This window comes from Furipterus horrens, unplaced genomic scaffold (assembly GCF_987537825.1).
Source record: "Furipterus horrens unplaced genomic scaffold, mFurHor1.1.pri manual_scaffold_10, whole genome shotgun sequence".
NCBI classification, from domain to species: domain Eukaryota; kingdom Metazoa; phylum Chordata; class Mammalia; order Chiroptera; family Furipteridae; genus Furipterus; species Furipterus horrens.
This window is the reverse complement of record NW_028327180.1, coordinates 28,591,848-28,604,044: the sequence shown is the minus strand read 5'-3', so window position 1 is coordinate 28,604,044 and position 12,197 is coordinate 28,591,848. Positions and strand designations below refer to the sequence as shown.

At 36.2% G+C, this 12,197-nt stretch overlaps 1 protein-coding gene across 3 annotated transcripts in view; it reads right to left on the bottom strand.

Annotated features, from left to right (window-relative positions):
* The window catches only part of PALLD (palladin, cytoskeletal associated protein), a 356,001-nt gene that overhangs the window by 189,667 nt on the left and 154,137 nt on the right, over positions 1 to 12,197 (bottom strand). For all 3 annotated transcript variants that reach the window (XM_090288846.1, XM_090288847.1, XM_090288848.1), the window contains exons 4-6: positions 4,823 to 4,889; positions 3,466 to 3,571; positions 1,037 to 1,111 (exon numbers count right to left, since the gene is read on the bottom strand). In XM_090288846.1, coding sequence (XP_090144972.1) covers positions 1,037 to 1,111; positions 3,466 to 3,571; positions 4,823 to 4,889 — 248 coding nt within the window. The remainder of the gene's footprint in view (positions 1 to 1,036; positions 1,112 to 3,465; positions 3,572 to 4,822; positions 4,890 to 12,197) is intronic.

Sequence of the window (12,197 nt, the reverse complement as noted above, 5' to 3'; positions counted from 1 at the left end):
AGATCTTTAATAAAATTGGATACAAGCTGGCTTAGAAAAAAAATCATTTACTACATGAAGAAAATTAAAATGCTCTTCTCTACTGCTGCCCAGAAGCTTTTATAGGTTTGCTTGTCACATTTGTCTTTAGTTTACTTGGCAGCAATTTTTGTGAAAAGTCTGAGGCAGAAATCTAATTTAATATTTTTCACCTCAGTTAAAGTCATTCTTGGCCCAGTGGTCTGCGGGTTTCTGTAGGTATTGGTGTGAGTTCTATTCTGATTACTCATCAATTTCTCTAGCTTTGTGCCAGCTCCATGCTATCCTAATATTATACATTTAGGAGGTCGTGATGTCTCAGAGGGCAAATCCCATCCTTTCCCTAACACCACCTTATTTTTCTTCTTCAGAAGTGTTTTGGCTATTCTTAGCATTTCTTCTTCCATTAAGCTTTTAGAATCAAATTACCAAATAAGTATTAAACAAATAAATACTATAAACCCATTGGAATTTTAGCTTAATTTGCATTAAGTTTATAGATTAAACCGAGAGTTATGTCTTCTTTACAGTCTACCAGTCCACAGGCATGGTATATCTCTCCATGTGGGGTTGGGGCAGGGCAGAGGGAGAAGAAATGCTATTTACATAGAACCATTTCTGAGTTGAGTAGTTGTCCAATGAAATGAATGTGATTCAGCTTGGCAATGCAAACACCAACTTAGAACAAATTGAAAATTAGTCATTTAAAAAAAACTTCTATAAAGCTTCCTGGTTTTCCCAAGCAGTATCTTAGACAGAATTTTGTCTTATTCTTTCTGTCCTGGCTTTTCCGCTCTACTTTGACCTCTATCAGTACATTGACTGTGCCCACATGTCTTGGCCCCTTCCCAAGTCACATAGCCATTGTTCAATACATATCTACTGAGTCCCAAAGGTAACCATGATAATCAGTCTACTGATCTGTTCATTTTAATCTTTCAAGACTGCTGCATGAAGCCACGAGAGTGGAATTACAGCACCAAAGCAATACAGAGAATGAGACTTGCAGATGTCAGACCTTTGTAAAAATAGGAGGAAAGTAGGCAGATGTGGTTCCATCGGGTCTGCAGAGATACGAGGTTGGACTGTGAACCTGAAAAAGCAGAGACACATGGATCAAATTCTAAATATATAAACTGCTGAGAAGATGGGATAAAGAACCCTCTCATTATTAAGGCCGTTCCACATGAATGAAATGAGTGAGTGAAAGTCTCTCCATATATCATTTTGCTGATCTACTCTTACAACACAGACACTGTCTGCTTCCTCATTGAACATCTGTTACTGTTCTCTATTCAAAAAGATGTTCAAGGCAGAGTCCCCTGGTTCCTTAGGGATCCATGAACTTTTAAATGCTATTACCAAATGGATTTCTGTGTGTGGGACTTTCATAGGGGTCCCTTTAAAATCTCTTATAGACACTGCATTTTATTTTTTAAAATATAGTCTGGATTCATTAAATAAAAAGCACAAGTTACTGTCAGTAAAGGGTAAATTAACAAACATCTACCTATCTTAATTTTAACTTGCATCCTTTTTTGATATAGATAGAGATTATAGGAAATGAACATAAAGGAATCTATTTTTTTTCTTTACGTGCAGAAAACAAAGGTGCTAAGGAATTCAGAGTAGTGAATAGAAAACACTTCTTTTTGTACAATCATGTCTTTTCAAACAGTCTGGATTTATTCACTTCTATATAAACAGTTACTAGTTTTTTTAACCTAAGATGATGGTGATCTGATATTTTATGTCCAAATATGTGAGAGGGCATCACTGAGAATGTTGTCAGTGGGATAGAGGCTAGCTTGGTAATAGGCCTTATTCATTATCCTTGTAAAACTTTATATAGGCTTATTATTCAGGAGGCCTGGGTAACAAAGACCATATGAACACATATAATATTTAGTCTGTGACAGGCATTGTTTAAGAATTATATAGAGATTAACTCATTGAATCCTCATGACAATCTTGAGATAGCATTATTATTATTTTCATTCTACAAATGAAAAAAATAGGCATAGAAAGGTTATATTACTTGTTCAAGTTTCCTTAGTTAGTAGTAGAAGTGGGATTCAAAACCAGGCAGTATGAATTCAGGGCATTAACCTTTATGTCACCTTGCCTACAATATAGCAATGGAATTTCTTTGAGCACTTCATTCTCCCAACTATACAAGTAGGATATTTGACCTTCCATTCAGTGTTCCTGCAAAATTTAAACCATTTTAAAATGTACTGTTCTACATCACTATGATATTTGCATATTTAGATGCATGTGCGTCTTTCTGCTTTTAGGCTTCTGTGTTATACCTGAATATGTGTCATATTCAAGTATTTCATGCATGTATTTCTTATTTTCCCTGAAGCTTATAAACCGTTTGGGTATAGAGCTGGTGATATGTATTTTCTTCTGTTGTGAAATGCCTAACACAGCACTAAGCATTCACTAAATACTTATTGATACTTAAATATCAAACATCAAAAAATACTCACTGATTTAATCAGAAACAGTTCTGTAAATTCCACTTTAGTTTAGGGGTTTAAAGGAAATACCTACTTTATATGCCACCCCCAAGTAACCTATACTGCTTTGTTCTTTTCAAGTTTATGAACACAAATGTCTTTTCTCTACTGTCTGCATATCATACGTATCACAGAGTGTAAGCCACTCACCTCTAATTACAAAACTACTTATGAGTGCTCGGTAGATGGAGGGCATGGAAATGCCCACAAAATGTACATAACATACTTAACAAGTAAGGAATGAGTTTACAGTTCAAGAGCGTGGGGGAGAGCCTTTTGTGAGTGTTGTATTTAAAGATACCCATCATAGCACAAAGGTAAATCAACATATTTATTTAGGAATATTTAGATTTTAATATCATTTAAAAAAAATTCATGTTGTTTGTGATTGCAATGTAAACTCACTACACTTTCTTTCCAGTAGTTACTATTGTCGTTCTTTCTTGGATAAAGCAGTCATACAATTAAATAAAAGGAAGATAAAATGCTTGGGGAAGTCAAGGAATTTGAATTATTTTTTCTTATTATCTGTTAGAGGATGAGAACAATTTCATTGGTATGTAGACTTCTTTTGTCTTCTCATTTGTTTACATGAGGTAATTAATTTGGCTAAAAAGAAGAGAGCACATATGTGGAGGAATACTCAAACAGCAATAGATCAAACAGGTAGCATTTTATCAGATAATCAGCTGTTAGAGATGTTCCCAATGGAAATGAAGACACTGACTGATTGGTGGTGTGGCTTTGATTTTTTAGTGGATTGAAAGGGAGAACTTTACTTACCATTTTTTTTCTCCCAGCTTTATTTCCACTTAGAAACTATTTCAAGGGGGTAGAATAGTAAAATCAAAGCTACAGTCTTTAAATCAAGAAGTCTACTAATGAATTTCACTCCCGTGGGCTCTGGTCAAGGCACACTCACCTGCTGAACAGGGAGAGACAATGGCTGAATCACAGCTGTGGTCACTCCTGTTTTTGGAGATGATGATCCTATTGTCAGGGAAACAGAAGTTGTTTTCTTCTGAGCTCTGGAAAACAGGGAAGCAAGTGTTCAGTCAGAATGTTCTTTCTTTTTCTTTTTTAAAGCAGGAATTATTCTATAAAACATTTCCACAGAATAGTCCAGTTTCTTTTTGTGTACTTAATCTGCTTCAACTCTTAAGGGCTTCAGAAATGGGAGCAGTTAGAATAGCTGTGGGCAGTATATGCACAGAATGAACCTTAGAGATATTAGCAAAATAAACACATGGATAAAAGAAAAATGTAGCTGTTACACAGCCATTATTAGTGAAGCTGAAGTATTAAACTTGAAAATCCTGAGAGAAAAGAAAATACTTAAGAAAACATCTAATCTTTTGCAGTAAGAAGATATTTGAAATCTATGGGATTAGGGTTCTATATTTAATTCAATGTTTTAGTGGTCTATTTAAAATCTAGCAGCTGTTATTTATTCTGGTTCTATATTTTGTTAAGTTGAGAGTGTCTTGAAACTGTTGTCTTTTTTAGTGCATAAAAGTTAGTGAGGTGTAGACAAAGGTCTAGAATTGGTTTCTAGACCCGTTTTGTTAACTCATTGGCTGTGGAATCCCAATAAAGTCATGTAACTTCACTAAACCTGAGATTCCTATCTGAAATGAGAGGTGGTAGAATACATATATGATCTTATTAAGGTTTCTTTAGCATTAATATTTGGTAATTATTTGATATTGAATACATATAATTGTTATGTATATACTAGCAGGTCAAAAGAATTTGTTAACACAGTCTCAATATTCATAGCTGTCTGGCAGATTTTATTTGATTTTTGGAAAAATAATTAAGATATTAACATTTTACTAATAACCCATGTGTCTTTTTAGAAAGAACTAAATTTTGAGGTTTTCATGACAAGATCTAACTAGAAATAGACTTTATCCAAATGGCAACACATTGCTGGCCTAATGAGATATTTTCTAATTTACGTAACTGCATTGATCCTTGTTTTACTTTCAGTAGTGATTTAATAAGTTTTCTCTCAACATCACTTTTTCATAAATTTATAACTGGTTAGTTGTCTTTGAAACTAACATTATATATGGTTAGATTTTGGCATATTGATGATGAAATGAGGACTTCAAAGTTCAGATTCTTAAGTTAAAAATTATGTTCCAGGTTCAAGTATTTGATCTTTGATTGACATCAGTTGACCTTTTCCTTGAAAGCACAACATGGCGGCTTCGTACCCCAACACTTCTGCTGAGAGTCTTGGCCGTATAACTGATGAAACTGTAGGCACTTACTGTGGCATAGCTCCAGGTTTTGATATGAAAGCTAAACTTTCACTGTCAGAATCTGTTGAACTGGCACCTGAGAAAGTTAAAAATAATAAAAAAGTTAAGATGTAAGTAGTATCTATAATTGCTTCAAAGAGCAATATTCTCTATTTTTAAACAATAACACAGAGTCTTGTTTGGAAACAGAGAATGGTTCAGACCATTTTTATTAACTTGGACTGTGTCTTCAGAAAATCATTTGAAAAAACTACTATGAAAAGCTTTCTTCAAAGCAACATGTTTTTAATTCCAGATTTATTCATTTCATTTTTTATCATTTTGGCCATCACAACATACTTTCAAGTGGCTTATAAACTCTGAAATAAATTTGAGTGTGTCTGCAGGCAAAATATTCATGGTTTTAAACTTGAACCTTTTCCCAAGAGATTTATTGGTGTGGAGTATTAATGTCTTCATAACTCATTAATTAGAAAATGCTTTCTGACTCTTGGATAAACTAAAACACAAGAGTGGCTTACTTCTTGAACAAAAGGGTCTCTGAGTTTGGATCATGCTTTCCCACATTCATTTGCCTCATTACTATTTTTGAAATAAAGGCCAGATTTTTAATCAAAATGCACACTGTACTTACATTTGAATGCTCAGGTATTTTGTGACAAGAGATTTGAGATGATATTTAAAATAACTGTCATGGTTAAAAAGTATATTATCAATTATTTCCTTTATATAACTTGAGTTATTTAAATTATCTATTTTAAACTAAATTAATGCATACTAACAGAAAAGTAACCAAATAGACCAGAATTGTGTGATATTTTTTTTTTCTTTTTTTTTTTCTTTTTTTTTTTTTTTTGCCTCCTGCCTGTACTGTTTATTGGCTGTTTGACCTGAGGAAAATTACTCAGCTTTCTAAGCTTCAGTTTCCTAATCTGTGTAATGGGGTGGGGGTGGGGTCTTACTTATTACCATGCAGTGTTTCTGTGAGAATGTGTGTTTGGTACTTTTTGTGATAAATGTGGAGCACTTTGCACAGTGACTGGCATACAGTAAGTTATCTCAAAGGTGGAAGTGATTGGAGGAGACAGTGAAATGGGCTATTGTTGTAATGCTATTTTTGCTTTTTAAAAAGATTTTATTTATTTTTAGAGAGTGGGGAAGGGAAGGAGGATGCCTCTTGCATGCCAGAATTGTATGATATTGTAGTAAAGACCAGTTAGTAGCTTCCCTAATGTCATTCTGCATATATTAACAGTCTGATGTGTGCTTTTCAGATAAATTTAATGCATCAACATACATATGTTTATATACATATTTACAAAAAAAATGGAATCACACTACATGTATTCTTTGTTATTAGTTATTTTTGCCTATCAATACATTTAAAATAGACACATTCACTTACTTCTCTTGGATGGCTGCCTAGTGTTCCTTCCCATGACTATAATATGTTTTTCTAGCCTTTTATTGATGTTGAAACAACCATGCGTAGGTAACTCTGCTGGAATGTTTGCTGTCCCTTCCTATTTATTTCTATAACTACCACCTAGGGTAGGCTTTCTTCACCTAGCTCCTGGACTACCACAACAGAGTCTTATCTGGTCTTCCCGTTTCTTTCTCTCACAGCTGTCATCAACCTTTGTCATCTTAATGTTCCTGTCTTCCAGAACCTCCTGAACGTCCATATCCCATAACCCTGATTCATACTGAACATACCCCCTGGTGTATATTCTGCTAGGTAATGGGAACACAACATTACATTCTTTTGAGAACGTACATGATAGATAAGGTAAATAAATACAGTATGGTGATGAGTGAAATGAAAACCCATAAAGCAGGGTAGGGACGTTGGGAGGAATGCAAAAGCAGTGGGAGGCAATATTAAGTAGGGTAGAGAGGAAGGCTCCATCAAGATGGGGACTTTAAACAAATGAAGATGCAAAGCTGGTAGAGGCTTCCCCTTCTTGGTCTTTTCCCACGACTGTACTTTCAGTTGTATTACTCATTCTTGTAGGAAACTCCTACCCAGTCTTTTCTTGATATTCTGTCTTTTAAGATCAGCCCAGTCATTTTTCTGAGCTGTGTCCTCTCTGAACTCCTGGTGCTCTTGTTTACATTACTCACACCACTTAAAACCTTGCATCTGCTAGAAAATGATAAGTTCTTGGAGACTGAAGTGCTGTTAGGAAGGGAACTACCAATTTCTGAGTACTTTCCATTTGCCTGGCAGTCTGCTAGGCACCTCATAGCATTTAATTATTATAATAATGAAGATCACTAAGAAATGGGTTATATCCAATTACAGATAAGAAAATTGAGGAACCAAGAGGTTAGGTAGTTTGCATAAGGTCCCATAACTAGGAAGCAATGGTGATGAGATTCGCGCTCCTATTTTTGGAGTTCTCAGTCCATGCCTTGCTTACGGTAGGCCTTTAACTTCTGGTGGAATGAATTAATGGAACTAAGGAATCACAGAGCTTGTTTGGGGACAGGAGTAGACTGTGCAATAGGGGACAGCAACACCTGTTCAAGGGGAAGTGGGGAGCAATGGTGGCAAGCAGGTCTAGAAACAGGGTGAAATACCAGGGCCAAAGAGTTTGGACTTTACATCTAGAGAAAGAGTGGTGAGTGGAAAAATTAACTGTGCCGGATGAACTGAGGGAGTTGGGGAAAAGCAGAGTGAAACAAACAGCAAACCATCTAAAACAGATGACAGCCAAGGAGAAAGTTTGATCATGATGAGGAGGTGAGAGCTGAGCAGGGGGAAACCAGTAGACTCGGTTACCAGAAAGTCACGGTAACCTGAGAGAGAGATCAATTTTGCTAGAATCATGGCAGTGTTAAGGAGAAGGCTGGGAAAATCCTATGGGAGTTACCACAGACACTCTCCAAGTGGCCTGAAATTAGGAAGGAAAGAGGTATTTTTCATATCATTCCAAACATTTAAATCATTAAAAAAAAAATTCCCTATGGTCACCTCTATTCAAAAAGACATTCTTTTTAGAATTCTTTTTGCTACCTATTTCCAGATGATTTTCAGAGAAAAGGATAAAAAAAGTTGGTGTCCACTGAGAATACATTTGCTAGTTTTTGCACACCCGTCCAGCCCTTGTGAAATCTCAATGTCACCTTCTGTCTCAGGTGTCGGAGCAGCCCCTGCAGATGGTAGCAGATCAAATCTCCCCATCTGTGCCAGAAAGCTCCCTCCTCTTCCCTCAGGGCAACCCTCTCCTCTTCTGTCTCCTCCCTTTAGTCATCTGCTCTGCACCTGCCGTCAGGAAACACCACCCCTGTCTCAGGTTAACATTTTTCTCTGTATTTATCAAACCATCACTTTCATGGCTTTATGTAGGCGCCAATCTCAAGGAGGCACATGTTCCAGTCCTTGCAATTACTATCCATCTGTGCATCAGCTATTTACCTGCTTAAATGCTAACTGTTTCTGCGCTGCCTCCCACACACAGTGAAGGAATCATATGCCGCTGATCTTCGCTCTATTCTTGGGATAAAATGCAGGTGGAAGTGTCACAAAAAATGAGCTGTAAAAGTGTTCCCTTTCCATTTTTGAAACTTACCCAATTTAATACTTCCTTGTAGGAAAAAAAAAACCCATAAAATGCACAATAGCGAAAATTAAAGAAATAAGTCATGTGGAATATCACTATCCATATACTTTGGAGAACACCCTCCTAAAGCTGAAGCCTGTGTACATATAAGAATAATAAAATATATATTTAAAAGACAATGATGCTATCATACTGTCCAATTATTGTTTTCCCTGCACTTAATCCATATGTCAATAAATAAATATGTACTTTTATAATTTTCTAGTGGTTGCTTCAAACTCAGTTGTGTGGGTTTACCATAATTTTATTATTCCACTTTAATGACTATATATATTATTTCCATTTTTAAACATATTGCCAGAAAGGTGTGTAAAATAACAATATATCAAAATGCCCATTTACTCATACTCATGAAATCACTATGTTTTTAATTATTTTTATTTTTGCCAATCTGATATCTTCCATGATCAAAAAAAAATTAGATATAAATCAAACAGCTTCAACTTCAGGAAATAAGTCTTCATAAAAGCAGATATCAAGCATTACAAATTATATATATACATGTATATGTGTGTATATATTTTTAAGCCCTAAGTGAGAATATCATCATGAAATTCATCCTTTCATACATGTTTTAGCTTTCAAAATTTAAGGACTCTGCTCAGCCCCATTAATCATTTTTCTCCCTCCCTTCTTTCTCAGTTGCTATAATTAACAGCACGGCAATAGTCATTCAAAAAGTAAAAAAAAAAAAAACATGAGTGTAAATTCTGTTGCCATTGCATTCTAGTTATATGACCTCATGCAAATTACTTAACTTCTTAGTTTCTCAACAATTTTTTAACAAAAATAGGTTAAGTTTTAAAAAGGTACAAAAAGGTATGCGGAGTAAAATATACACATATAGAACACAGGATAGTGGAATTATAAAAGATTTTAATATTTTCTTTTTATCTTTTAGATTTTAAAAATAAAAATGTCCTTTTTTTTTTTTTGTAATAATAATGGTAGTTCACAGTATGTGCCAGGCACAGCTCCAGACAATTAACTCATTCAGTCCTCATAACAATGTAATTTTCTCCATGCAAAGGTGGAGAAACTGAATTTAGAGACAGTAAATGACAGTTCAAGGTCATGGTGCTAGGAACTAGGCTAGTCAGAAAACATTGTGAAAGAATGACCAGAACTGGGCTTAGACTCCTTCAGCTTCTCTTAACACATTTTCAAGATCCAGCAGAAGAAACCTTATATTCAGACAGGCTTTTTCTTGCTGGGATCAACAGGAGCAGCTACTTATGTAACATCTTAGCATGCATCAAAACGTCACTTAACAAGGGCACTTGCTTCACTGGATTATCTGAAGAAGTGAGAACCTATAAATAAATATCAAACAGAATCTGCAAACGTGCATCAACCTTGAGTATACTGTCCCACCCTTACCTTTTCAATGCCTCCCTTCCCTTTCTCTCCATCAGACCCAACTCCTTATCCACAAGGTCCAGTTTAATCCACTTTCCTTCATCCCACATTTCTGAACCACCATCTTGTCCTTTATGGAACTCCTAAAGCTATAATAATCTGTGGAAGCCATTTTGCAATCAGGAGGGGTGGTAGTGGTGGAAACTTGAGATGTCTGTATTTATTTCATAAGTTCACATTTACATTTCCTATTTACATCATGAAATTCTTGAGACTATCTTGTTGCCAGCTAGTCCTTGAGAGTACCTCCCTGACCCTCTAGCACTTACGTGGGCCAGATTCTGTTTCCTGATTCCTTTTCAAAGACTTTGTTCTCTATTTTATTCTCCCCCCATTCTACAAGATCTATGTTTTCTATCTTGGATTATTTTCATTAGGATATAAACTCTATTAATTATGGTATGAAAACAAACAAGAAAACAAACAAACAAAGTGCCAAAAACCATCTTTCTTTTCTAATAACTCCATGTCTGGGTATTTATCCAAAGAAAACAAAAACACTAACTTGAAAATATATCTGCACTGCCATGTTCATTTCAGCCTTATTTATAATAGCCAAGACATGGAAACAACCTAAGTGTCTTTCGTTGGATGGGTAAGAAAATGTCACACACACACACACACACACACACACACACAGGAATATTATTCAGCCAAAAAAAAAAAGAAAGAAATCCTGGAATTTTTAACCAAATGGATGAACTTTGAGGTCATTACACTAAGTGAAATAAGTCAGACAGAGAGAGCTAAACATCATAAGATGTCACTTATATGTGGAAATCTTAAAAAAAGAAAGAAAAAGAAAGAAAACAGCACAAACCCAAACTCATAGATACAGAGAGCACATTGGTGGTTGCCAGAGGCAGGGGGTCGGAATGGTGGTGAGATGGTTAAAGGAGGTCAAAAGGTACAAACGTCCAGTTATAAGATAAGTAAGTCCTGGATATGTCATGCACAGCATGGCAACTACAGTAAATAATACTGCATTATATATTTGAAAGTTGCTGATAGAGTAGATCTTAAAAGTCCTCATCACAAGAAGAAACACTTATAACGACACATGGTGACAGATGTTAACTAGACTTACTGTGGTTATCCCTTCACAATGTATACACATAAATCATTATACTATTCATCTGAAACTATTGCTATCTGTCAATTACACCTCACTTAAAAAAATATTTTTTGACCCCACACTATTTTGCAAATACAGGTCCTTATCTCTACTGGTGTTTGAACAAAATGTGCCCAACAATCTATTACTATTTATTTGTTACTTCTTCCATATTTTGCTAACTTTTCTCAACTCACTGCACCTGATAGTTGGTCCGTCCAGGTTGTCCAAATCCCTCTTGTTAAATATCCTCAGTTGCTAAACCCAGCAATTTCCTCCTGTCTTCCTCTGACTGGACCCTCAGCAGGAGTGGACGAAGCTGGTATCACCCACCTTCCTGAAACACTCTCAGCCTCCCCCCCATAGTCTGCCTGGTTTCTCTCCCACCCCAGGGGCTCTCCTCCTTACTCTCCTTCACTGGCATCTCCCCACTCCTGGAACTTCCACAGGGAGGAAGGACGATCCAGGCTCAGACCTGGTTCCCTTTCTCTCCCCCATGGCTCCCTTCCTCCCCAGTAGGCCTGTCCAGTATCATGTCCAAACCCATAGCTTTAGTCACCATTGACACCCTGACACTCACAAATGTTTTACTCACCCTGTGTGCTCACCTATGCTCATCCGTCCAGTCACTGACTGGAATAGCCACTAGGCTATCTAAGTAGGAATTTCAAACTTAGCATGTTCAAAACACAGCACTTACTTCCCTCTGTCCGCTAACACTGTTCCTCTGCAGTCTCCCCCATTTCAGAGATTGGCAATATTGTCCACACCAATGGTAAATCTGAAATCCATGGATCTACCTTATTTTTTTCCCTCCCCTCAACCCCTTATTGAATCCACTGCATGACTTTGGGAGTCTACCTCTGAACTCTTAACTCAAACCTGACTCTCTTGCACCTCCATGTACATACTCTTCCTGAAGTACCATTATTTCTCCTCTATCACTGCACCAGGCTTCTAACTGGTCTCCCATTATACACCCAAGCAACAGTTTGATACATGGTGGGGCCAGAGTAGGCTCACAATTGTTCATGTGGCAAGTAATATTGAATACAATAATAAATAACAATGCAAGAATAAACTGTGTTACACATACTCAAAACTGTAAACCTCCTTTGGCCCCACCCTGTATAAATCAGCTAACGTGACTTTTCAGTTTAAACTCTTCATGATTTGTGTTATTATTTATATAAAAGCTACAGTACTAAGAGTGACCACAAGGTCC